We start from the raw sequence: 27,245 nt of genomic DNA, 5'->3' as shown, positions 1-27,245 counted from the left end.
AAAGTGCATTATCTTCAATGTACACAATACCAGCTATAAAACTGAGCTACTTACTCACATGCTAATACATAGATGAAACTACTGTACATCAAAATGAACATAAGTAGTGGCCGATTACCAGAAATGGGCATTTCGCCCCAGGGACAGAAAGGTCAGTCCGTCCGTCCTGGACTTTGTGGACAGATGGACGGACCTTGTTTGTTCACCCATTGGCATTGCACCATGAACGAGAGCAAGAAATTCACCAAAATGTGACTAATGAGGTTTTGGCCCGACACCAGCAATATACAGTGGGTACGGAATGTATTCAGATCCCTTGAAATGCTTCACTTTCTGTGTCATTGCAGCCATTTGCCGAAATAAAAAAAGTTCATTTTATTTCTCATTAATGTACAGCACCCCCTCTTGACAGAAAATAATCAAAAAATAATAATAATGTGGGGGGGGACGCTATGCTCGTGAAAGTCGACCGAAGTTTGCAGTCGGAATCACTAACGGACGCTCCGGATTAGAGCCAAAATGGGCAAAACGAGATTGGGTTAACAAAAAAGAGTTTTTAATGTTTTTCCCCCAGTACAAAAATTGTTATACGGCATACCCAATTTGAAATGATCAAAAAACGTATAAAATACTGGGAAAAGGAATAAATTGACAGGTATGTTATATGCCACCAGCATAGATTGATTAATAAAATAATAATTCAAATAATATAATTCATCAACTATCCACTGTTTAATAATACAATCATCACCGTAATTAAAAATAATGCTGTGACTATAGCTTTCACTATAAACTACGAGATATAATTGATTTTTCCAAGACCGAAGCTAACCGAAAACCGTAAGCACAAAACCACGAAGTGAACCGAACTGAGGATTTTGTGAACATTCCACTCCTAACCTGCACACAGTGGCAGTAGGTGTGCCAAGTGTAGTCATAAAACGATTTAAATTACTGAGTTTTTCAGGGGGGGTAATTTTAAGGCTGACATCATGGGGCGGCCATTTTGTCACTTCTGTCGATTGAAAATGACACCACACACATCACAGTTGCTCAGGGCTCAGGTAACAAACAATCACGGCTCACCTGTTTTCTGAAGCTGAGCCATGGTTGGTTCATTTGAAAATGTAAACCGTTGCAGAGAATTTTAATTTATTTTATTTGAAATAAAGTGATACATCAGTTTCCTACCTTGTTAAATCACAATCATACAGGGTATATGTCATTGTTCTGATACTTAAACCTTTTGTCAGGAAATCAGATGATTAATCATTCCCAATAAGTAGCTACCATTTTCAAAAAGCTTGGTGACCCCTGCTGCGCTGTACCGTATAAGTAAAAGCAGTTATCGTTGTTAATCAATAGGTGGCGATAATGCAGCACTGTCAGTTTGCAAACCGCCGCTAACATAGAAAGAAAAAAGAAGTGCCGGAAGTCAACTTTAGGCTCGTCTGTTGCTTTATCTGTGACGCGTGCTTCAGGCGGTCACCGACACCTTTACAACAGAAGTAAGTCACCTTTGTTCTATTTATTGAAACTACCGATTAGAAGAACAGCAAAATAGTCGTCCAATAATTGATTTATGCCTCAAACTAACGTTGAATATTGTTATTTCAGAGCTAAACTAGGGGACTCTCATGCTTTACTTCCCCTGCTAAAATATACCAACGACCAGCTCCTCGAGCAGCGCGGAGGTGACCAAAAACATGTTGTCTCGAATGTTGCTGTCGCTGCTCAACAACCTCCATGTTGTCGAGAAGCTAGCGGAGTCTCGACCGATCCGTAGGGCAGCGCAGATCACAGCCTACGCCATCACCAAGGCTCAGATAGTCGGCCGGGATGCCTCGGAGCGGGTCTTACGCTCCCAGACGTTGCGGCAGGTCCGAGAAGAAACTGGTCGAGTGCCCGGTGGTGTGGAGGACGTCGGCAGGCGACTCAAAAGAGTACGAGAGACGTTCGTCAATGAAGTCAGGGATGGGTGGAAAGATGGATCCCGAGAGGTTAAGAAATAATCTCTCAAGATGGATGAATGGACATCAAATGAGAAAATGAAATGTAATCATTTTGTGTCAACGCTGCTGACTATTGATTCAAGTGTGGCTGCTGGGTCCACGCAGACGTGCTGGAAAGTCCTGTCAAAACGAACTGACCTCCAACCATGGAGCATACGGAAAATGTTTCTCTTTCAGCCAAACCAATGTCATTTTAATATTAGACCATTATTGCAAATGAGTATGAGAATCATTTTAATGTATAGTATATGTCGGTAGTATATAGTTTATGGAGATGATTTAATTTTGTGATGAGATTAAATTAACATCATTAAAACTGATGTGTGCTTCATCCATTTTCAGTATATGTACAGTTTGTCATAAACATGATAGATTGTTTGGAAAGGAGCGTCAGTAAATGTTTTGCTAAACAGAACACATGCTGTAACGTGTAACCAAGTGGTGTACACTGGTTGCTTCACAATTCTGAGGGTTGGGGTTTGAATCTCGGCTTTGGCCTTCCTGTGTGGAGTACTACTGTTGTGTTTGTTCAACTGAAGACTCAAAAACCAGGGGTGTCAAACTCTTTTTCATCAGGGGTTACAGTCCCTTCCAAAAGTATTGGAATGGCAAGGTAAATTCCTTTGTTTTTGTTGCATACCTGAAGATTTAGAAAATGTCAAAAGAAAAATCTCTTCAACTATAGGCGTTCTTTACGCATATTAACATGAAAAGAAAATATTGCAAGCAATAAAAATAAGATAATACAATAATAAATAATTTTGTCATCCCTGAAGTACAGCTGCTCAATCTTGCAAGCCATAACACAAATCGCTGAGACACTTTGACCGGGAACAACCCTTGGCATATATATTATGTGTCCATAGTGTATTTATTATTATTTGTATTATTTATCGTTATTTATCTATAAAGAATACTTATATCGTTTTTTACATTGATATATATTAGCAGCACTCTTTTTTGAGTCATTATCTAAAGCGTACCGTTGAGTGATGTATTTACTCTAGAGGGTCATACGAACACACTGAACCTTAAAATTAAACATTACCCTATATATTGTATTGTATATACTGTATACTGTATATTGACAGTCTCTGTTACTTACTTTGTATAATATTAACATTGAAGTTTTACTAGCTCTTCAAGCTTTAAAAAGTTAGATTTTAGGAACAGTGTGTTTGCATAGTCCTTGAACCCAACATTGTGAACAATCCTGACTGCTTTTTTTCTGATGTCTAAATAAACTCTCAAAATGGCTTCTGTTCTTTTGCTCTCTCAATTTAAACATAATTGGATATGAATGTCCTCTTTGAAATTACCCAAAAACGTGACTTTTGTCAGGTGGCACGGTGGCCGACTGGTTAGCACGTCCGCCTCACGGTTCAGAGGTTGTGGGTTCGATCCTGGCTCCTGCCTCGCTGTGTGGAGTTTGCATGTTCTCCCTGTGCCTGCGCGGGTTTTCTCCGGGTACTCCGGTTTCCTCCCACATTCTGAAAACATGCATGGTAAGTTGATTGGACACTGTGAGTGTGGATGTTTAAGAAGATAAAACAGCTTTTTTTTTTTTAAGCTTGCGCATGTGCAAGTCAATACCCAGTGGCATTTTAGGGATAACATTTTTTAATAATTACAGCTGACCTGTGATGTTTGTTTGCCTCTGTGTGCCCTGTGATTGGCTGGCAACCAATTCAGGGTGTCCCCCGCATACTGCCCGAAGACTCCAGCACGCCCGCGACCCTAGTGAGAACAAGCGGTATAGATAATGGATGGATGACTTTTGTCTTAAGAGGGAGTCAACCCAAATATTTTTTTCAAGAATATGTTCTATACAGGCCTACAAGTTGAAACAAGGAATTTTGATAAATATTGCGTTTGTGGAATATGAGTGAGCAGCAAAATCCAGCTATCTCAGCGGGCGGCCATTTTGTCATTTCTGTCGACTGAAAATGACGTGTTTCAACTAGTGGGCCTGCATAGAACATATTAGGGCTGCATGATGTTGGAAAAAAATTACATTGCGATTTTTGGGGGGTTTGCAATATATATTGCGATGTTAAAAATAGAATTTTCACCAGATGACTTGAATAGATTTGTTTGGGAATCATTTGGTTAACTCACCATGACATCATTGTATTCATATAATATCGTTTAATCCAGACTAACTTCATCTGTGAATGATGATTGCTGTATATAAAAGGTATCACAGCGGTCATGTCTCTGTAACATAATAGATTATTTAACATTGTATTTCACACTTTTTTGTAAACAGCAGCAAAATATTAAACATTTTAAACAAAAAAATAAAAAGAGAAGGTGCACTAGACCCTTGACTCGTTTAAAAAAATAGAAGAAAATAAAAAACCTCTAAAGCAGCAGCAGAGTTATAAACACCTTTAAACTAAACTATGAAATATTAAAAAATTAAAAAGCAGGTGTACTAGCGCCTGAGTTCACAAAAATATAACATTAAGATAAAAAAAACTTTGTGAAACTGCAGCAAAGTTGTAAACAAATAACAAAAATATTAAAAATTGAAGAGCAGGTGCATTAGTCCCCTGAGTTGTTCACAAAAATATAACAATAATTAAAACGGTCTATAAAACATATTGCATCCGTGATTTGTCGGTGCTGTTTGGACTTCTTATCATAAGGAGTTATGCTGGCAAAGGCGTCTGTAATTGTTTTTTGAGTCGATGAAGTTTCACCTCGGGTCCCACTTCTTAGTTTGAACTCATACAGGGGCTTGTGACGGCGATTGCAGCAACAACGGTGAGGCACTGCTGGCAAAGGATGTTTTTTTTATTCTGAATCTTCCTTTTTATAGCCGAAATACTTTCATATTTTGGATGTTGACTTTCTTTTGGAGACTAAATCCACTGCCGCTTCTGCCGTCGTCTCCTCCTCCATGTTGCCTGTTAGTGTTTTCAGAGCAGACAGCAGTGGCTTGTGAGAGTGGAGGGGGAGGGGCCGGTGACTGATTGGCAGGAGAGAGGGGGTGAGCGAGACAGGCTGTGTAAGAGCACGGAGTAGCTTGCTGATCGTATGAAGCAAAAGAAAAGTTTGCGCGTTCTAAAAAAAACAAAACATTGAAAACATCGCACGTCCTACGATGTGACTATCGCGCATGCGCACATCGCAATCGTGATGTTCAAACGACACATGGTGCAGGCCTAGGATATATTCTTGAAAAAAATGTGTCTGGGTTTACTTCCTCTTTATGTGTATTTGGGTTTATGTGTATTTAGTGATATTTATATATTTATTTGAGATGTATTTGAGATATATATATATATATATATATATATATATATATCTCAAATAAATATATAAATATCACTAAATACACATAAACCCAAATACACATAAAGAGGAAGTAAACCCAGTAAACCTGTATATATATATATATGTATATATATATATATATATCCATCCATTATCTGTACCGCTTCTCCTCATAAGGGTCGCGGGGCGTGCTGGAGCCTATCCCAGCTGTCTTTGGGCAGTAGGCGGGGGACACCCTGAACTGGTTGCCAGCCAATCGCAGGGCACACAGAGACAAACATCCGCACTCACAATCACACCTAGGGGCAATTTAGAGAGTCCAATCAACTTACCATGCATATTTTTGGAATGTGGGAGGAAACCGGAGTGCCCGGAGAAAACCCACGCAGGCACGGGGAGAACATGCAAACTCCACACAGGGAGGCCGGAGCTGGGATCGAACCCACGACCTCTGAACTGTGAGGCAGACGTGCTAACCAGTCGACCACCGTGCCGCCATATATATATATATATATATATATATATATATAATTTTTTTAATTAATTTATTTATTTATTTTTATGAAATCACTGAGTTTGTGAAGTTCTGCCGTGATCTCTGTTACAAGTTTGGACGTGGATGGTATCGATTGCACTTCTGCACTTTCGCCTTCGAATCTACCTCACCTGCGCGTTGCGTTTTTACTCTTTTTAATTTTTGGAGACTATTTTTATCTTATTTTTTATTATTATTTATTTATTTAAATTTTTGTTAATCTCTGGGTCGCTTGATCTCGCGGACTAGCATACAGCTAGCTTGAGACGGAAACGGGCTAGCTTGGGGCTAGCTTGGAGCTAGTGTATTAAAATGCCTTCAGACGACAGCGACGAACACAATGGCCTGCTGGAGAAGGCAAATAAGACAATCTCTGACCTAAGAAGGGATATTCGTCGTCTCTCAGAGGAGCTCCATGAGAAGGAATCGGTCATCTCTTGCTTCGCGACCCGTTTCCCCGAACTCTCCGCGGTGGTCATGAGGAGGCGCGCTCGTGAAATCCTGTCGGCGACAATGACGGCTGAGGCGGCTGGCCTCTCGGACACGGCGAAGTGGGATCCAATTGCCTGCCCGGGGCCATCCTGCTCGACACCGCTGCAGAGTGACCCCTGGGTCAAGGTGGTGTCCCGCGGCCGGAGGCGAGTGAGTCTCCTGTTCCCATCACTGCACTACAGCAGTCGGAGACACCGACTGCTGCGTCCGACGCTGGGGCTGTGCTCCCAGGGGCTCCCTCGGATTCCCCGCCACCCACGGCGACGACCTCGGCCGGGAACCCCATGTTGGGCGGGTCCGCCGGTGACACGGCCGTCCACTCACGCGTCGGGCTGCTCCGGGACGCGGTGTCCCGGTACAAGGGTGGTCGTCATCACCAGCATCATCGGCGACACTCATCGGTGTCATCCACCGTCTTCACTCGGCCTCGGCGGAGCCATCCTGGACAGTGGGGTCGTGAATCTCCCGCCGGTGGTGAGTCCCTTGGCGTTCCCTCCTCACGTCACCCACCGACCACCGTTATAATTGGCGACAGCACCATTAGGCGTACTCACTATCCCGGCTGCGTCACCCGCTGTTTTCCCGGAGCGAAAGTCATGGACATAGTTAACATCCTGCCGGGTGTTCTTGACTCTCTGCCATCATCCATTACCCGGCTCATCGTTCACGTTGGGACAAACGAGACAATACGCCGACAGTCTGAGCAGACGAAGAGAGACTTTCACGCCCTCTTTGCCTTGTTAAGAACCTGCGGTCTGTCGGTCTGGGTGAGTGGCATTTTGCCGGCATTGTCTCGCGGAGCCGAGCGCTTCAGCCGCCTTTTAAGCTTGAACACGTGGCTCCTACGCACTTGTGGCCACCTTGACTTTGCTTTTATTGACAATTTTAACCTATTCTGGAATCGCCCGTCTTTTTACCAGCCGGATGGTGTTCATCCGAACTCTCTTGGTAGCAAGATTTTAGCCGCTAACATCCACCATGTCGTAACCAATTCCACTCCCAGCTGACTCTTGTTTACCAATCATATTTCTTCTTCTACTCATAAACGCTGCAAGGACAATGTCACTACCATCACTTACAGGCCAATACCAGCTGCTCACAGTACCACCACCCTCACTAGCTCCCCCTGCAGGCCCTCATTATCATTACCACTATCGCCCAATTTTCCCATTGAAACCATCACCGGCAGACGCTTCCCTTGCACACACAAACAACGTGGTTTTAACAGTGGTAATCTAGTATATGTTAATACTGCTCATTCGTACCACCATGAGCGCACGTCCAGCACAATAATTAATCTGGCCGTGCTGAACGTTCGCTCCCTTTTAAACAAAACTTTTATCATAAACGACCTGATTTTAGACAATAATTTACATGGTATACTTTTGTCTGAGACATGGCTTGGTACAGATGCTCCAGTTGCTCTCAACGAGGCTTGCCCACCGAATTTTAACTTTTTATTTTCTACAAGGGATGGCAAAAGAGGAGGCGGGACTGCATCAATTTTTATTAATACTCTTTTATCAAAGGAGCTCATTTTTAGCAGCTATTTATCGTTTGAACACCATGCCTTTGTTTTTAGCAGTCCCCCTATTCTCTGCATTACCGTCTATAGACCTCCCCATCATTCCACTTCTTTTATTACAGAATTTTCAGAATTCTTATCCATTTTATATTCCAGTTATAACAGGATATTAATAACTGGCGATTTTAATATACACATGGACAACATCTCGGACCCACTATCCAGAGATTTTTCAAACCTTTTAAACTGCTTGGATTTTAAACAGCACGTCTTGCAGCCAACTCACAACAGAGGACACACCCTGGATTTGGTTATAACCTATGGCTTGTCTGCTGGTGTGTCCTCTGTTGTTGACTTGGCAGTGTCAGACCACTACTGTGTCTATTTTAACATCGCCAGTTTTAACCATCTAGCAGTCCCGGTCAGAACAGTGAAGAAACGCTACCTATACTCTGAGGTGGCTGCAAATTTTATCGAGATCTTAAAAAGCACTCCTGCTGACATTTTACCTGCACCCTGTGATCTTATTGTTGACAATTTTAACCTACATCTTAAATCATCATTAGACTCAGTAGCTCCACTTTTAATTAAAACAACAAAAACAAAGACTGTACCCCCGTGGAGAAACAATGCTATCAAAATATCAAAGAGAAAATGCAGGAGTGCAGAGAGGAGGTGGAGAAAAAGTAAACTTACAGTACACTATGAAATTTTATGCGAACAACTGAAATCCTACAATAAAACAGTCAAACTGGCAAGATCTTCCTATTTCTCAAACCTCATTACAGTCAATAAAAACAACCCCAGGGTTCTCTTCTCCACCTTTGAACTTTTAACTAGTTCTGATTTTAATAAGTCCCCACAGAGACCAACAGATGCTCTCTGTGAGGACTTTGCAGACCACTTCAGAAGTAAAATCGATGACATAAGATCCAGTCTTTTAGCCCGTCAAAACACAAGTTTTAATAAACCCGGACAATCATATTTACATGAGGAAACACTGGAAAATTTTGCCCTGGTTGATGCAAGGACACTTGTTCGAGTTTTCTCCCAGGTAAACCCAACAACCTGCCTTTTGGATCCAATTCCCACATTTCTTTTTAAGACATTTTATGGATTTTTTTGAAGAACAAATTTTAAATATAGTCAATTGCTCTCTTCAGACAGGCGTCTTCCCCGCTGCCTTTAAAACGGCGGTGGTGAAGCCCCTTCTGAAGAAGAGCGGTTCTGACCCGAGCGTTTTTAATAATTACAGACCCGTATTCAACTTACCGTTTTTAAGTAAGATTTTAGAAAAACTGGTTTTCATCCAGTTGAATCATTTTTTAAATACAAATAATATTTTGGAGAAATATCAATCTGGTTTTAGGATGAACCACAGTACGGAGACTGCTCTTTTAAGGATTTTAAATGATATTAGGTGCACTGCAGACGTGAGAAAACTCACAGTCTTGGTGCTACTGGATCTAAGCGCTGCTTTTGATACAGTAGATCACCAAATTTTATTAAATAGACTTAAAAATCTAGTGGGCATCTCTGGTACTGTTTTTGACTGGTTTTATTCCTATCTCACAGACCGATATTTCTTTGTAAGTATGGATACTTGTTCCTCTAAAACTCATGAAATTAAATGTGGGGTTCCTCAAGGTTCGATTTTAGGCCCCCTACTTTTTAATCTTTATATGCTTCCCCTCGGGGATGTCATCAGAGGACACGGCATCAGCTTTCACAGCTATGCTGATGACACGCAGCTGTATATTGCCGTGTCTCCTGATGACACAGGACCCATTGATACCCTTTTAAATTGCATTTTAGATATCAAGTCATGGATGGCAGATAATTTCCTACAGCTCAATCAGGACAAGACTGAGGTTTTAGTTATCGGTCCCGAAGGTCAGAGAGAGAAGCTTTTACCAAAACTACACATTTTTAATCCCTCACACTGTGTGAAGAACCTTGGCGTCATTTTTGACTCTGAGCTCAGTTTTATTCCTCATATTAAAAATGTAACCAAGATTGGTTTTTATCACCTTAAGAATATCGCCAGAGTCCGCCCGTTTCTCTCTCAGGCTAACACGGAAGTGCTGATGCATGCCTTTATTTCCTGTCGTTTAGATTACTGTAATGCCCTGCTCTCTGGCCTCCCGAAAAAGAGCATTTCACCACTGCAACTACTGCAGAATTCAGCCGCTCGGGTGCTGACGAGAACCAGAGGGCGGGAGCACATTACGCCAGTTTTGAAATTGCTGCATTGGCTCCCTGTGTGTTTCAGGATCGATTTTAAAGTACTTTTATTAGTTTATAAATGTGTTAATGGTCTTGGGCCATCTTATTTATCTGATTTGCTTTTATCATACCAGCCCTCGCGGATCCTGAGGTCCTCTGGCGCCGCCCTTTAAATTATTCCTAGGGTGAGGACCAAAATGCATGGCGAGGCTGCATTCAGCCGTTTTGGTCCTCACCTTTGGAATAGCCTGCCAGAGGATGTCAGGTCTGCAGAGACTGTTGATATTTTAAAGAGGAAGCTCAAGACACACCTTTTTAGTTTGGCTTTCGACAACTTTTAAATAAATTATCTTTTCTTTTGATTGAAGATAATTCTATGTTTTGCTTTGAATGTTTTAAAGCACTTTGAGTTGCATTTTTATGTATGAAAAGTGCTATATAAATAAAATGTGATTGATTGATTGATTGATGTGAAGTAGCTGCTGATTTTTGCCCGAGCCTAGTATCGTAGTGAGGTCAGCAAATAGTATATACTGTATTCTAATTTTGACATCCTTTATATATAACAAGAACAATAAAGAAACCACAGGTTATGTTCCTCCATCTTTAACTATACTTGCCCATCTGCACATACTGTCGTCTGACAGTTAAGTAAGATTTCAAACAGTTCAATTCCTCTAACTCCATGTCATTGCAATTTATTTTAGAAGTATATTGTGAACTATTGTGTCAAAGGCTTTTCTTAAGTCTATGAACATACCGACAGAATACATTTTGTTTTCTGTTTTATCCGTTATCTCTTCTATGACATCAGTCAACGCCAGAGCTGTGGATCTGTTATTTGTAAAACCAAACCATAAACAATATATGTTTTACTGATCATTATTACTGCCATACCTGACATATTGTGTGGAAATATGCGGTAATGGTTACAAAACAAATACTCAGCCTGTCTTTAAGGTACAAAAAAGAGCTATAGGAATCATTAATCAGGGGGCGGCTGTACTGAAGGGTCTGCAATTTATGTGGGGGTTTATTATAATTTCCCATATTTCATATTGTGTTCGTATAAATAGGTTCTAGTTTGTTACGCTTGTTTGTTTACTAGGTTCTAGTTTGTTCTGCGGATGGTTAAGTGATTGTGTTTAAGTGTTACGTCATGCGACTGTACTGTACAGTATTAGTACGCCCGCGACGAGCGCGATAAAAAAGGTTGGACATTTTTCCCCACCGTACGGAGCACCACGAAAAGCCGAGTGAGTCAAAGGAAACTAACAGTCAGCGAGTTTACTAGCTGCCGAGTGCTTCCACGTTTAGCTAAAAAACTTGAGGAGCTCCTCCCCGACGTTCGGCAGCAGGTGCACTCACTCACTTGCCGGCGAATAAAAGTTTCCCCGCCTCTCTCCTCCATTAACCGCGGCAACATTGGCCAGAACATTTTATTAGTATTAATTTGGGCGCCCAACTAAATTTGTTTGTCATTAATAATCACTTGTTAATAAATTCTAATTGTTGATTTGGTTCCCTCTCGCTCTCTCTACACCTCATTTGAATTTGGTACAAGTAATTAAGTAGTTAAAAAAAAAAAATCTGTTTTTTGTACCGAAAATATACCGAACCGAAGTTTCCAACAAACCGTACCAAACCAAAATGTGAGTTAGCGTACCGTTACACCCCTAATATATATATATATATATATATATATATATATATATATATATATATATATATATATATATATATATATATTAGGGATGGGAATTTCGACTACCGTAATTTGCCCGCCGACTAGTCTTGAATTTGATTTGCGACTAGTCGACTAGAAAACTTGAAATTTAATACATTGAATCCAAAGTTTAAAATGAAAATGTTTTGTGTATTTACAGTAGGGGCTATTTTTGCCCAAACATTCAGGACAGTTTGTTAATTTAAATTCTATTCATGTAACAACAACTGACTGAATAAAAGTGAACAATTGAAAGAGAAATACATTTGCCAATGCATTACATGGCATTTATTATGAATAATGTAATGAGTAATGATACCGACTCCCAGTCCAGCAGGGTCTCATTCGCCATATGTTAGGTGCATTATCATGCACACAGGCGACGGCTTTATTTTCTAGTGCCCACGTACCCATCACACTCCGCAGGAGAGCAGCAAAATTTTCAGCTGTGTCTTTCCTCCAAGGCGCATGAAGCACACAGCTGTGGAGATGTCCTTCGTCCACATACGTTATACACGTTATAGTCATGTAAGATTCGGTGGCTATGGACGTCCATCCGTCTGTAGTTAAGGCATTGGCCACATAGCTGACCCGCTCAAACGCTCGTAGTATCTACTCTTTTATTTGGTTATGGCTACTCTCGAGTTGGGGTGTTATTGTTTTGCAACTTGGCACCACGTAGCCTATTCAGGCTCGATATACAGCATACATTTTTTCGAACCGTTTTCCCTCAACAAAAGAAAGCGGCAGCATATCGCGTCATTTTACAAATTAGTTGGGTAATCTTTGCTGTGCGGTGAGCATCGCAGCTCCTAGCTGGAACAAACGCTCTCATGTCTCACTGGCCCCGCCGCCATTGACCTGCAAGTTCACATCGAGATTTACGACGTTGTTATATATATATATATATATATATATAAAAAAAAAAATATATATATATATATATATATATATATATATATATATATATTTTTTTTTTTTTTTTTTGGGGGGGGGTTACAAGCGCCACCCTGTTTTATTAAGGTAGATATATTCCAATCTTTCTCTTAAATCTTTATTACAATCAATCATTGCACAGCTCTGGAGGTGAACACGGTTCACTATGATCAATATGCACGTGATACGAAAAACATGACACACAAATGCCTTTCGATGCTTCAGAATTTATTTTAACAAGATACACAACACAGCTGACTACAGTATCTTTAATACCCGTGCAGACTCACTGGCCTGGCAACTAAATATTAGTTACGGTTTATATTTCACACTGAAATAAAATCTCTGTTCAGAGAAAAGAATGCACTAATTTCAGACAGTATGAGTCAGTACATATACACTGATATGGCATCTGAACATCATATAAAAATAAATCTCTGGGTAGAAGAATATACACATCAATATATTTCTAACGGAAAAAAGACCTCTAAAACAGGAGATACAGATTGAGAGATTCACAAAAGAGACAATCCACAAAGGGTATTTCAACATAGTAAAACTAATTGTGTTGATCTGGAAGTTCCATTTGCATTGCGTGCCTATTGCCACTTTTCCGAGCGTAATTAGTGATAGGTAATAAGGAACTGTCCTTGAAGCTACTGGAGAAAAAAAATAAAGGTAAGGCTACCAACCTTTGAAAATGTAACAGGTGACAGCATATGCTCTGATATGGCAGCTCACCTTCTGTAAACAAGGTGGTAGAGACACTCATTTTCTTTCACAGCTACAAGTGGCAGTCTTTGTTCTTGGCCCCATAAAAGCATTTTAAAAGTTGACATCAGTGGGAGCATGTATCTGTATTTAACCAATGCTATGTGACGGAGGGATTAGGACAAGAGAACAGGGTGAGGGAAAGGAGCAGGAGAAGAAGTTGCTTATGTTGACTTTCAGATTTCAGTCATCATGGAGCAGAGCAGCGCTACAGTGACCAACCACAGCGAGGAAATCACTGCAAGACACAGAAAAGGTGAACAAATCCACTTTAACACATCACCATTAAATATTATCAATATCTGGAGCAATGTAGTACATTTACCTGCACACGATGCATTACACTCCATGTTGGTCAGTGAGTCCAAGTAGTTCTGGCCAAGCCACTCCTGGTAGGTCTTTCTGTCACCTACGCCAACAAGGCGTACGGTGGTGTCTTTGAAGATAAGATCTGTGCCCTCGTAGGCCTGCGAGTCGAACATCCGGAACTCTGTACCTGTGTCACTACCAAAATATGTCTGTAAAGAAACAATGAGAAGGACAGTGAAGCTCATAGGATAAAAAAAAGTGATAAGGCGAGACAGGTTCTTTGAAAATGGGGCAGAAATGTGCTGTTGGAATGGGTCAAGATATCCATTCATTACCTATCTTATCAGGGAAGTTGAGGCCTATTGTTGCTGACGGGTGGGTGATCGTTCACAGATTTGAAGAGAGATGGGCAATCCCGCCCAGAGACATCCCAGTACCCCAGGTGGCGGTGGGGTTATGTGTGCGTGTGTGGGGGTGATTTGCTCGTGAAAGTCGGCCGAAGTTTGCAGTCGTATTCGCTAACGGACGCTCCGGATTAGAGCCGAAACGGGCAAGATGAGATCGGTCTAACAAAAAACGAGTTTTTGTTTTATTTTTTCGCCGTACAAAAATTGTTATACGGCGTACACAATTTGAAATGATCAAAAAACGTATAAAATACGCGGAAAACGTGTAAGTTGACAGGTATGCTAAGCCTCCACAACACAGCTTTTTTTCATGTGGGTTCCCTCCTGCAGTATTGTTCTCACAGGCATAGTCTGCCCTCTAGTGTACGTCCATTTCAATGACGAGGAAAAAGCTGGATAGCAATTTTGTTTTGTTGCAATGATTATTTTTATCAAACACAACAGTTTTCCAATAAAAGGCAATAGTATTGCGTTATTATGCAATCTTAAATGTTTTCGTGATGTCCCCAGGCTTACTCTGGTCTGCATCATCATCACATCACGACGCTCTTGTGTTGGCAGCTAAATGCTATCTTGGTTAAACAGTTGTAAACAATTCAATCCACTCACGATACTCCAAGCCGGTAAGTGGATGTGCATAGGAAATTAGCCAGCTAATGAGCTTTGAGTGCATGGGGTTTTTGTTTTTTTTTCTAATGTGGGCGGGGACCGACAGAATGTAAGGACAGAAGCACTTTAAAGGGACACTTGGATGAGCTTAACAATGGCACTTATATTATAGGTTTGCATGTAAAAACGACATCAGTACTAAAATGCCCACCTCAAAAGACTCTGTAGTGATTCAAGGGCTTTTTTTGTGATTAGGTTCATGACAAATTTCCCCGCCCCTTTTGGGGGCGTGGCTTATGTTATGTTTTCGGTCTCGGCTGTCTACGTCACGGGAGAGAGCCAAGCGTGGTAATATTGCTCGCTTTGTCAGTTCTGTTGTCTAAAACGGCACCAAAATGCAAATGCACATGACTACTCTTGTCCACTTCAACCTGTGAAAGTATATAAAAGTGTTCTGCACAATAGTTTGGATTTATTCACATAAAACGTGATCTCATCATGATCACCTCCACAAAATCAAAAATACCGTGGCGATCACTTCTCCACTTACACAGGCTGAAGCGGACAAGAGCATGAATACGCACACGAACCCCGACTGGTTTATATTTCGGACATTTAGCGATGCTAAACTCGTGTCAACTCTCGGGAGGCAGATGGCGACTAGCAGTGGACAAGCAATCAGGCAAGCACAGATCTTTATCCCCTCCCCTTCCCTCCCCTCCCCTCCCCAGCTAACAGTAGGATAACAGTACAGCTAATAGCAACAACTAGCTTCAGGCCGTTAAAACAAAAGGCTAACGCACAACAACATTAGCTCCTTACTGTCCGCGCAGCGTGTGGAGGTGATCATGAGCCTGTGTCTTCATGTCGCGGGGTTTCCTCCCAAGCAGTCATGTGTGTTGTCCGACACCACTTGCAGCCGCCATTTTCGCCGCAAGTGAAGCGGCGTGAGAGTGAGGTAAGACCTCATCGCACAAGCGTCAATGTTCAGCAAACAAAACGTTCCAGCGAGGAGGCTGACTGCACAGCCGAGTGTGGCCGCATTGGAACGTACCGTTTCGGCTGTTAAGTTCCACGGCGTGTCATCGGTCGAAAAACTGTGGCCATTCCTCATCCAAATAAATGTGAATGTCTACTCATTCCCACTTCAGTCTCTGTAAATATTCTGACTGGTTTTAAATGCCTCGCTTGCCCTAACCGTGATCAAAGAAGCAGAAGCAGTGTTTTGTTGTTTTTTTTAAGCAAAGAAGCAGTGTGCACACAAGCATGGGTGGAAAACGCCAACCCCACGTCAGACAACACTGAACTGAAAAAAAACCCATCTGTATCTCCATTTTCAATTCTGACAGTCCCTTTAAGTGCCACACAGAGTTGTACTATATATTGTATGTCCATAGTAAACAGACTCCCTTGAGAATATGAAAAGTTCCTCTCTATAGTACCTGTGCACGGTCCAGGAGCCCATAGATTGCGTGGATGTTGGTGTCAGGCCGCACCATTACGGCATGAGAGGGGACCCGCGCCAGATGACAGTATTTATACTGAGTGACCTCGGCTTTGGTGCTATGCGGACACAGCAGCTGGAAGTCTTTTGACAGCAGATCTGTAGCCCAAGTTTCAGTAGAGTTCCCTATGTAACCATACAACAGCTTCATGTGAGGAATCATTTAAAATGTAATAATTGTGTGATAGAGGTTCTGCTTGTACCATCAGTATTTTGGAACACAGTAGAATGCTTGATGAAAGCCACATCTCCATCTCCCGTTGCCAGACACCTGAATGGAACAAATTCTTATGATTTTTTTCAAAATTAGGCATTTTAGGCATGAGAACCTAAATTTGTTTACAGCCCTTGTTCTCATAAGGGTTAATCACACCTATCACACCTATGACCAATTTATAATCTTCATTTAACCTGACATGAACGTTTTTGTAAAGTGCGGGGAAGTCAGAGTACTCTGAGAAAACTCCCGCAAGCACGGAGAGATGGTGCTAACTTCACACAGGGGGGCATGAGCAGACATTCGAAACTGAGGTAGACGTGCTAACCAACAGAGGTGGGCATTCCGTCTGACTGACGGACCGGGCCGTCTGTCCGTCAAAGACGGGCACCGTTTTTGCTGACGTTAGACAGGAAACTTATAAAAGAAAGATGGACTAAGCACAGACGGAAGTGGATTTTTGTCCTTCAGTTGTTATCATCACTAACCTGGTCAAGTCCCGACGGAACTCACAGTCCATCATTGACGGACCCCCGTTTTGCTGACGAGAGACGGAAACGCGACCCGCCTGTCTCACTTGTGTTGTGTTGAAGGCAGAGAATCATGAGTTAGTCAGGCTGAGAGCAACAACTAATAAATGAGCTAAAGGGTAATAAAGTAGCTTTGTATACAGAGACAGTTTTACAGAGAAGTTTTTATGAGTTAAATTTTACATTTCTATTTTTATTTTTGGAAAGAGTACGTTAGGAGGTTGTGAAACAGTATTTTGTAGGCCCAAACTCCATTTCAGTAGGTGGCAGTAATGCACCTAAAGTTGTTTACCAACCTCTAAAAGACAGGAAAAGAAGAAAAAGGAGAAGAAGAAAAAGACGCTGAAGTCTGAGAAACAACATTAATTTATTGTCATGGCAACCTTATTTCGTTTTGCACAAGGACTAAGAAGCATTTTAATCCACCAGGATTATACCTTTGGAAACAATGTGACATGGGATTCTGGTTAAGGTAAGAAAAACTTTAAAGTAAAACTTTGAAGAGTTACATTTTAAGGCAGGCTCAAACTTAATAGTTCAATAGATTGGCAAATAAGTGTAGACTATGTGAGATGTCAGATGTGAGTGTAAAGCTGTTTGAGCAGCAAGCCGACACATTATGGTGTAGCTAGTGCACTACATTTACCATTTTAACCAAATCGGTTCAGATGGATGGATGGATTTTTCATTTGTTGGACCTTTTTTTCCCCAGATTGACAATTGACGGAATGACGGACCATTGACGTTCACTGATGGAAGCGTGGTTAAAATAACATGACTGACTGACCAACAGAACATTACAGTTTGGTCCATCTTGTAAAAAATGACGGATTGACAGACAACGGACGGGTACCCAGGCTGCTGACGGATGACGAATGACTGACCGGCAAACTTTAGTAAAATGCCCACCTTTGTTAACCACCAAACGTATAGTGTAGAACCATATTCAGTGATAGGAAATCAAATGTATTGATTAAGAAGCGGGTTTGGTATGATTTTTGTACCTGAAGGCACCGTCGTATCCATCATACAGGTCCTTTCCTTTCTCACATTTGTTCTGCCCTGAGCTGTCTCCGAAACACAAGCCACACAGGTTGATTGGGAAACCGGGCTGATTAGCACCAGGTACACAGCTCTGCTTGAAGAACCCAGCCACCGCTATGTACCATGGGAAGAAAACTATTCAGTGACAGTGATTTTTCACTTGGTCAGAGATGATTTGTGCACAATGAGTTATTTCATTGTACAGGTCAGTTGCTATTACAGACACTGACCTTGGGGTATATGGCAATGTTTAGGGCTGATCAGGCCTTTCTCTATCAGGGTTGATACAGGAACATTCCAACCAGCTGTGCGACCGAATCCCGTGTGACAGGAGCGAAGGCCTTTCAGATCATCAAGACTCCTAATGTCATAGCTAGTCTTTTTCACCACCGCAACTGCATAATAGTTGGAGCCATCCCGATCCGCTGGAGGAATGTAAAAAAATGTCAGTCTGTGGTGTACCTTGGCTATGTCTTTTTGCGTCACTCTATGTCTTCTATGTACCTGTATAGCTCTCTCCAGTAGCGGGTACCAAGCCATAGTCCTTGCCAGCTGTATAGATATAACCTCCATCCAGAGTGATGGCATCAGCTTTGTGGTTCTGAGAAGCAAGTAGTACATGTTTGTGTTTATAATTCAGACATTTGTAAGACCTTTTTAAAATGACAAAAATGTCTGTTGCTAATCCCAGCACTTTACCTTTATTTTTTCCATGCAGTCTGTCACAGAGTCGCCATAGATACAGTTGACGCTCGGAGTAAGCCCTTTACCTTGAAAGGCAAAACCCATCGCAGCACATTTCTGCTGCTCGCCCGCCGACAGTACACACCACCGCAAAGTGCTTTCTATTGATAGATTGACAGGTGAACAGGTAAGTTGATAAGCAGAAACTGTGGTATGTTAGGTATGATAGGGTCGATCTAGTGGGGAGGTGGGTGTACATAAATATCTCCTCTCCTGCTGCTTCTTTTGACACATTTCACTCCCCTACCTATTACCTCTCCTGTCGGTCATGGCGGTATGTTTGCATGCAAATGGATGCAAACAAAAGGAATCGGTACCTGGAGGTTTACAGTCCATGGCACTCATGGCATTATGATAGAGCTGACCCATCCATTTCTTTGGGTCATCATACTCGGAGCTCTGAAACATGACGGAGGACTCCGAAAAGAGCAACGTTCCTGTTCCATAAGGCTTTGAGGAAAACATGTTGAATCCAGACTTCTCCTGCAGATAGGAAGGACTAATGAATAATACTTTGTCAAATGTCATGATGAATCACCATTACTCAGTAATACACACTAAAACAAAATGTGCAGCTGAGTCATTGTGGGTGGGACATGGACACCTTGTGTAAAATTACATGGATCTGTTGCAGTGTTTCTTCAATGACCGCTCCGCTTTTCTGACTGCGCTCCACTTGATTTTGCTGGGAATGTGCTCTTTCTGCCTTCGAGTCACTTGTGTGTAAAGAGGAGCCTCTCAGTCATGCTGCTTATATAAAGAACTGTGCTGTGCCGGCGCTTCTTTATGATTGGTGGGCCGCGGCGGGGAAATGGTCATCCAATCAGTGCTTTATGGGAGAGCTCCCTCACACAGCACACACTGATTGGATGGCCATTTTTCCGCCGAGGGCCACCAATCACAAAGAAGCGCTGGCACAGCGCAGCTCTCTATATAAGCACCGTGTAACTGAGAGGCTCCTAGTCACACAAGTGGTTCGAAGGCACAAAAAGCTCTACATCTACATTCCCAGCAGAATCAAGTGGAGCGCAGTCAGACAAGCATAAGCGGTCATTGAAGACTCACTACTACAAGCGATGTGGAACACCCCCTCCCCACCCTGGACGAAGTTTGAAGAGAAATAGTGACTCACTGCGTTCTGGAAGCCTCTTCCCAGCCTGGTCCCTCACTCAAATCTGTCTCCCAAGCAACAACAACTTACTATTTTCCTAACCGCGCTCGCCGCAACAATCGAAGCCTCGCCTCATAAAACAGACTAATGACTGATTGATGACGGATGTCGAACTGAATAAAAGGGTTTCCGTCGATCCTTAATCCGTCTATTTTAAAATTCGTCCCGTCATTCGTCCACCGTCAGTAAAATGCAAAACAGCCCGATGGACCGTTCCGTCACATAGACGGAATGCCCAGCTCTGAAATACAATATTGTTCTTCACTTTCATAAAAGTGGGTCGCAACTGTATCAATGGAAAGATGTGGGTCCCACGGTGGCTAATCGCTGCACAAAAAAATGCTGAACTGTTTTCCTAACACACTCGTTGGGTCGCTGTGGATTTTATCAGGAAGATTATCCGTTGTACAATAAAATTCTGTGCCACAGCTATACTGATAACCTGGTAGCCCATTTCTTGGTAGCTTTACCTCATCAGTATGGGCAGTTTCTACACCTTGGTGGATCAAAATCTTGACCCAACATGCTGGGTCAAATTCTCAACTGAATGCGCTCGTTATACTGTGAATAACCCAGCTCAGTTTCTTTTCGACTCAGCCCATTTGGGTTACTTTTGACCCATCAGTTTTAAGAGTGTATGTTTCTGTTAGTGAGTATAACAACATTTGAAATATTCATCTGTAATCCAAATTATAACAACACCACAATAGCAAATAAAAGTACACATTTGTGAAAAACACATGCAATAAACAATACAATATGAATGCCAAACCTATTTTTTTTAGTAAATGAAGTTGTTTCAGGCGATTGTAACTTCAAATGGGTGAGATATTTGGACTTACCAGTCCCTCAGCAAGCATGTTAAACACCACAGACGGAGTGATGTGATCGCCAACCACAATGCCTCGAAATGGAATGCGGACCAGATTGCAAGTCTTCCACTGACTGACGGGAAGTCTTCTTCCATCACGACACAATAGCTCATAGTCTGCTGACATGTATTTATGGGCCCATTCAGGGCCGTTACCTGGAGAAAATTAAGCGGTTACAGACCAAGTCACTCATGGTGTCCTTCAGTACTTTGTCCTTATGATATAGCTAGCGATGAAATTAGGTAAATCCTTACCATCTGTATTCTCTTCAACTGTTGTGTGTTTGATAAAAGCGACATCTCCTGCACCTTCAGCCAGGCACCTAATGGGGACAATCAAAGTGGGAGCAATCCATTTATAATTTCTTTGCAAAATTAATTTGTAAAATCCATTTGTAAGACGAATCCTTAGTATTCCTAAACCCCTTTCTCAAGCCATTTCAATGTTGCAGAGTTGCAGTATGTTACCTGAAAGCTCCTTCATAGCTGTAATATCGTTCATTTATGCTCGCCTCACATTTGTGTTGTCCTCTTTCATCGCCAACACACAGTTGGCACAAAGATGCGGGATCGCCCACCTCATTTGCTCCCGGAACACAGCTGCTACTAAAAAACTTGGCCACACCTGATCATGCCCGCACGCGCACAAGTGCACACAGACACACATACAAAGAAAGTTTCAGGGCATGTTTCTGAAGGCTCTTTAATAATAAAAGGTTCCTACCCTGTGAGAAGTCACAGCCCATGACTGACATGTAGCCCTGGTCTATGAAATGTCCAATGGGCATCTTCCATCCGGCTGTTCGGCCTTTCCCAGTGTGGCAGCTCTTTTTCCCTTCCAAGTTATTGATGTTGATGCCAGAAGTGGCCTTTTTCACAACCGCAACTGCAAAGTAAGAGGCCCCGGTACCTGAGGTGACAAATACAGTATAAACAGTGAGATCCGGAAAAGCATATAAAAGCAAGACGAGATGACTCAGGGCAAACGCGTTATCACCAGTCAAAGGCTAACAACAAGAGTGACAAATGTGCAACCATAAGTGGAAAAAAATAATCCAGTAACTCAAGATGGATGGAGGTTATTCACCTTTTGTTAAAAAAACACTTATGAACCTTGTCATTGTAGTCATGTGCTTTTTTTTTAACACAACTATTAAAGAGGGCACGGACTGAAATGCATCATGTTCATTATACACTTTGAGCTTGTGAAAATGATATGAGGCTATTGAACTATATGAGGGGAGCATGCATTGGAGATAAACAATCTTACGATCAGCCTTTGATTCACTGGCAGCTATCTTGAATGAGGCACTCTTCCCCAGGTTGTAGATGTCAGAGGCAAACATGGACAAAGCATCAACTTCCTTTCCCTACAGACGTAACAAGGAAATACAAAAAGATAAATAAAATTAAAAACAGCAACAACATAGATAGACCAAGCCAATGCAAATATTATGGAGACAATTTATTTGTTTCATGTTGGTGAAAATTAACATAGGACTTGTTTAGTGCAAGGAACATATCAGGCTACAAATTGTCTTTCTTTCTTTTTACACACTACCAAATGTGTTGAAAAGTTTTGTGAGACAAACGGTCAAAAGTATTCATCAGGTATGTAGCACCTTTTTACAAAGTTGCCACATTCACACACAGATGACACAAAATCACACAGGGAGTCCTGGTATCTGGTTCCTTAAAAGGAAAGTCACAAAAATTTTCCTTACAATAATATCTTCTATGCATCTCCATTTGTCTAAACACAGCATTCTGATAAATATTGCGTTTGTGGAATAAGGATTAATCCACCTGTTTTTAGCCATCGCTGGGGTTGGCCATTTTGCCACTTTCTGTCAAGTGAAAATGACATCACAGATGCTCAGGGCTCAGGTAACAACCAATCACAGCTCATCTGTTTTCTGAAGCTGAGCTGTGATTGGTAGTTACCTGAGCAACTGTGATGTCATTTTCAGTTGACAGAAGTGACAAAATGGGTGCCCCCTGAGATGAACAAAAACACGTGGCTTTTACTGCTTAACTCATATTCCACAAACACAGTATTAATCAGAACGCTGTGTTTAGACTAGTGGGATTGCATAGAACATAAAGACAATTTTAGGGTTGACTTAAAGGGGAAGTCAGTACAAACATTTTTTTTTCAATAATATGTTCTATGCAAGCCCACTAGTTGAAACAGGGCATTCTGATAAATATTGCGTTTGTGGAATAAGTGTTAATCCACTAGTTTTTAGCTATCTCTGGGGACGGCCATTTTGTCTTCTGTCGATTGAAAATGACATCACAACTGCTCACAATGACCAATCACGGCTCAGATTCAGAAAACAGGTCAGCCGTGATTGGTCGTTGTGAGCAGTTTTGATGTAATTTTCAGTCAACAGGAGACAAAATGGCTGCCCCCAGAGATGGCAAAAACGAGTGCATTTTGCTGCTTACCTCATATTCCACAAATGCCAAATCAATCAGAATGCCAACTAGTGGGCCTGCTGGGAACATATTGAAAAAAATATGTTTGGGTTGACTTCTGTCTTAAGTGGGTTATTTAAAGCCCTGAGCGTGATGATAAGTCAGTATCCAACCTGGAGCTTCTGCACGCAGTTTTCCACTGTGGTTCCACGAACGCAGCTGAGCGATGGTCGGATGGAGGATTCGGCAAAAGCCAAGGACATGGCCTCACATTTTTTCTGCTCAGCGTCCGAGATGGTGCACCACCTGATGCTGCTCTGACCACACACTGAGCAGACAGAGATATACACCAGCTTTGCTCACGTTTATTGGATATCACTCATCATTTCCTTTGCCAATTCGCAGGGAATGTCAAGAGTTTGACCAAAATCAAAAGTCACAAGGTACAGAAGCAATATTTTGAGGTGAATGGGAACAACATTGTGATTAAACTGAACTACTGCAATCCAGGGGCGGAATCAGGACATGGCTATTGGGTGGGCCTGGAAAAATCAGGGTGGGCCTGAAGATTTTTGCTCACTGAGCACAATCCTCCTGTCCCGTTATAACAGGATATTAATAACTGGCGATTTTAATATACACATGGACAACATCTCGGACCCACTATCCAGAGATTTTTCAAACCTTTTAAACTGCTTGGATTTTAAACAGCACGTCTTGCAGCCAACTCACAACAGAGGACACACCCTGGATTTGGTTATAACCTATGGCTTGTCTGCTGGTGTGTCCTCTGTTGTTGACTTGGCAGTGTCAGACCACTACTGTGTCTATTTTAACATCGCCAGTTTTAACCATCTAGCAGTCCCGGTCAGAACAGTGAAGAAACGCTACCTATACTCTGAGGTGGCTGCAAATTTTATCGAGATCTTAAAAAGCACTCCTGCTGACATTTTACCTGCACCCTGTGATCTTATTGTTGACAATTTTAACCTACATCTTAAATCATCATTAGACTCAGTAGCTCCACTTTTAATTAAAACAACAAAAACAAAGACTGTACCCCCGTGGAGAAACAATGCTATCAAAATATCAAAGAGAAAATGCAGGAGTGCAGAGAGGAGGTGGAGAAAAAGTAAACTTACAGTACACTATGAAATTTTATGCGAACAACTGAAATCCTACAATAAAACAGTCAAACTGGCAAGATCTTCCTATTTCTCAAACCTCATTACAGTCAATAAAAACAACCCCAGGGTTCTCTTCTCCACCTTTGAACTTTTAACTAGTTCTGATTTTAATAAGTCCCCACAGAGACCAACAGATGCTCTCTGTGAGGACTTTGCAGACCACTTCAGAAGTAAAATCGATGACATAAGATCCAGTCTTTTAGCCCGTCAAAACACAAGTTTTAATAAACCCGGACAATCATATTTACATGAGGAAACACTGGAAAATTTTGCCCTGGTTGATGCAAGGACACTTGTTCGAGTTTTCTCCCAGGTAAACCCAACAACCTGCCTTTTGGATCCAATTCCCACATTTCTTTTTAAGACATTTTATGGATTTTTTTGAAGAACAAATTTTAAATATAGTCAATTGCTCTCTTCAGACAGGCGTCTTCCCCGCTGCCTTTAAAACGGCGGTGGTGAAGCCCCTTCTGAAGAAGAGCGGTTCTGACCCGAGCGTTTTTAATAATTACAGACCCGTATTCAACTTACCGTTTTTAAGTAAGATTTTAGAAAAACTGGTTTTCATCCAGTTGAATCATTTTTTAAATACAAATAATATTTTGGAGAAATATCAATCTGGTTTTAGGATGAACCACAGTACGGAGACTGCTCTTTTAAGGATTTTAAATGATATTAGGTGCACTGCAGACGTGAGAAAACTCACAGTCTTGGTGCTACTGGATCTAAGCGCTGCTTTTGATACAGTAGATCACCAAATTTTATTAAATAGACTTAAAAATCTAGTGGGCATCTCTGGTACTGTTTTTGACTGGTTTTATTCCTATCTCACAGACCGATATTTCTTTGTAAGTATGGATACTTGTTCCTCTAAAACTCATGAAATTAAATGTGGGGTTCCTCAAGGTTCGATTTTAGGCCCCCTACTTTTTAATCTTTATATGCTTCCCCTCGGGGATGTCATCAGAGGACACGGCATCAGCTTTCACAGCTATGCTGATGACACGCAGCTGTATATTGCCGTGTCTCCTGATGACACAGGACCCATTGATACCCTTTTAAATTGCATTTTAGATATCAAGTCATGGATGGCAGATAATTTCCTACAGCTCAATCAGGACAAGACTGAGGTTTTAGTTATCGGTCCCGAAGGTCAGAGAGAGAAGCTTTTACCAAAACTACACATTTTTAATCCCTCACACTGTGTGAAGAACCTTGGCGTCATTTTTGACTCTGAGCTCAGTTTTATTCCTCATATTAAAAATGTAACCAAGATTGGTTTTTATCACCTTAAGAATATCGCCAGAGTCCGCCCGTTTCTCTCTCAGGCTAACACGGAAGTGCTGATGCATGCCTTTATTTCCTGTCGTTTAGATTACTGTAATGCCCTGCTCTCTGGCCTCCCGAAAAAGAGCATTTCACCACTGCAACTACTGCAGAATTCAGCCGCTCGGGTGCTGACGAGAACCAGAGGGCGGGAGCACATTACGCCAGTTTTGAAATTGCTGCATTGGCTCCCTGTGTGTTTCAGGATCGATTTTAAAGTACTTTTATTAGTTTATAAATGTGTTAATGGTCTTGGGCCATCTTATTTATCTGATTTGCTTTTATCATACCAGCCCTCGCGGATCCTGAGGTCCTCTGGCGCCGCCCTTTAAATTATTCCTAGGGTGAGGACCAAAATGCATGGCGAGGCTGCATTCAGCCGTTTTGGTCCTCACCTTTGGAATAGCCTGCCAGAGGATGTCAGGTCTGCAGAGACTGTTGATATTTTAAAGAGGAAGCTCAAGACACACCTTTTTAGTTTGGCTTTCGACAACTTTTAAATAAATTATCTTTTCTTTTGATTGAAGATAATTCTATGTTTTGCTTTGAATGTTTTAAAGCACTTTGAGTTGCATTTTTATGTATGAAAAGTGCTATATAAATAAAATGTGATTGATTGATTGATTGATGTGAAGTAGCTGCTGATTTTTGCCCGAGCCTAGTATCGTAGTGAGGTCAGCAAATAGTATATACTGTATTCTAATTTTGACATCCTTTATATATAACAAGAACAATAAAGAAACCACAGGTTATGTTCCTCCATCTTTAACTATACTTGCCCATCTGCACATACTGTCGTCTGACAGTTAAGTAAGATTTCAAACAGTTCAATTCCTCTAACTCCATGTCATTGCAATTTATTTTAGAAGTATATTGTGAACTATTGTGTCAAAGGCTTTTCTTAAGTCTATGAACATACCGACAGAATACATTTTGTTTTCTGTTTTATCCGTTATCTCTTCTATGACATCAGTCAACGCCAGAGCTGTGGATCTGTTATTTGTAAAACCAAACCATAAACAATATATGTTTTACTGATCATTATTACTGCCATACCTGACATATTGTGTGGAAATATGCGGTAATGGTTACAAAACAAATACTCAGCCTGTCTTTAAGGTACAAAAAAGAGCTATAGGAATCATTAATCAGGGGGCGGCTGTACTGAAGGGTCTGCAATTTATGTGGGGGTTTATTATAATTTCCCATATTTCATATTGTGTTCGTATAAATAGGTTCTAGTTTGTTACGCTTGTTTGTTTACTAGGTTCTAGTTTGTTCTGCGGATGGTTAAGTGATTGTGTTTAAGTGTTACGTCATGCGACTGTACTGTACAGTATTAGTACGCCCGCGACGAGCGCGATAAAAAAGGTTGGACATTTTTCCCCACCGTACGGAGC

At 41.5% G+C, this 27,245-nt stretch overlaps 2 protein-coding genes and 1 long non-coding RNA gene across 4 annotated transcripts; 1 reads left to right on the top strand and 2 right to left on the bottom strand.

The window, feature by feature from the left end:
• Positions 1–1,348: 1,348 nt before the first annotated feature.
• Positions 1,349–2,332, top strand: LOC147138038 (protein NCBP2AS2-like). Its single transcript, XM_086047234.1, has 2 exons — positions 1,349–1,508; positions 1,618–2,332. The coding sequence occupies exon 2, from the start codon at positions 1,707–1,709 to the stop codon at positions 2,010–2,012; it is 306 nt and encodes a 101-aa protein (XP_085903360.1). The 5' UTR covers positions 1,349–1,508; positions 1,618–1,706; the 3' UTR covers positions 2,013–2,332.
• LOC147138037 (uncharacterized) lies at positions 1,476–7,385 on the bottom strand. Its single transcript, XR_015088968.1, has 3 exons — positions 6,208–7,385; positions 3,651–3,749; positions 1,476–3,502 (listed from the first exon to the last, which is right to left on the bottom strand). It is a non-coding gene; the product is annotated as an uncharacterized LOC147138037 (long non-coding RNA).
• Positions 7,386–12,904: 5,519 nt separating this feature from the next.
• Positions 12,905–23,761, bottom strand: LOC147138036 (melanotransferrin-like). Of its 2 annotated transcripts, none has more exons than XM_086047438.1 (15): positions 23,506–23,761; positions 22,182–22,281; positions 21,636–21,821; positions 21,380–21,536; positions 21,167–21,234; positions 20,883–21,067; positions 19,187–19,352; positions 18,825–18,970; positions 18,630–18,726; positions 18,356–18,550; positions 18,086–18,239; positions 16,538–16,605; positions 16,273–16,433; positions 13,831–14,023; positions 12,905–13,743 (listed from the first exon to the last, which is right to left on the bottom strand). In XM_086047438.1, exons 1-15 carry the CDS (start codon positions 23,593–23,595, stop codon positions 13,682–13,684), a joined length of 2,028 nt encoding a protein of 675 aa, XP_085903564.1. In that variant the 5' UTR covers positions 23,596–23,761; the 3' UTR covers positions 12,905–13,681. The 2 variants fall into 2 exon arrangements, with proteins under 2 accessions (XP_085903564.1, XP_085903563.1); XM_086047437.1 differs by having other exon boundaries at positions 12,906–13,743; positions 16,273–16,460; positions 23,506–23,760.
• Between the last annotated feature and the right edge of the window lie 3,484 nt (positions 23,762–27,245).

This window comes from Filicampus tigris, chromosome 12, assembly GCF_054856515.1.
Source record: "Filicampus tigris isolate MCC_2025a chromosome 12, RoL_Ftig_1.0, whole genome shotgun sequence".
NCBI classification, from domain to species: domain Eukaryota; kingdom Metazoa; phylum Chordata; class Actinopteri; order Syngnathiformes; family Syngnathidae; genus Filicampus; species Filicampus tigris.
This window is presented reverse-complemented; position numbering and strand designations above follow the sequence as displayed.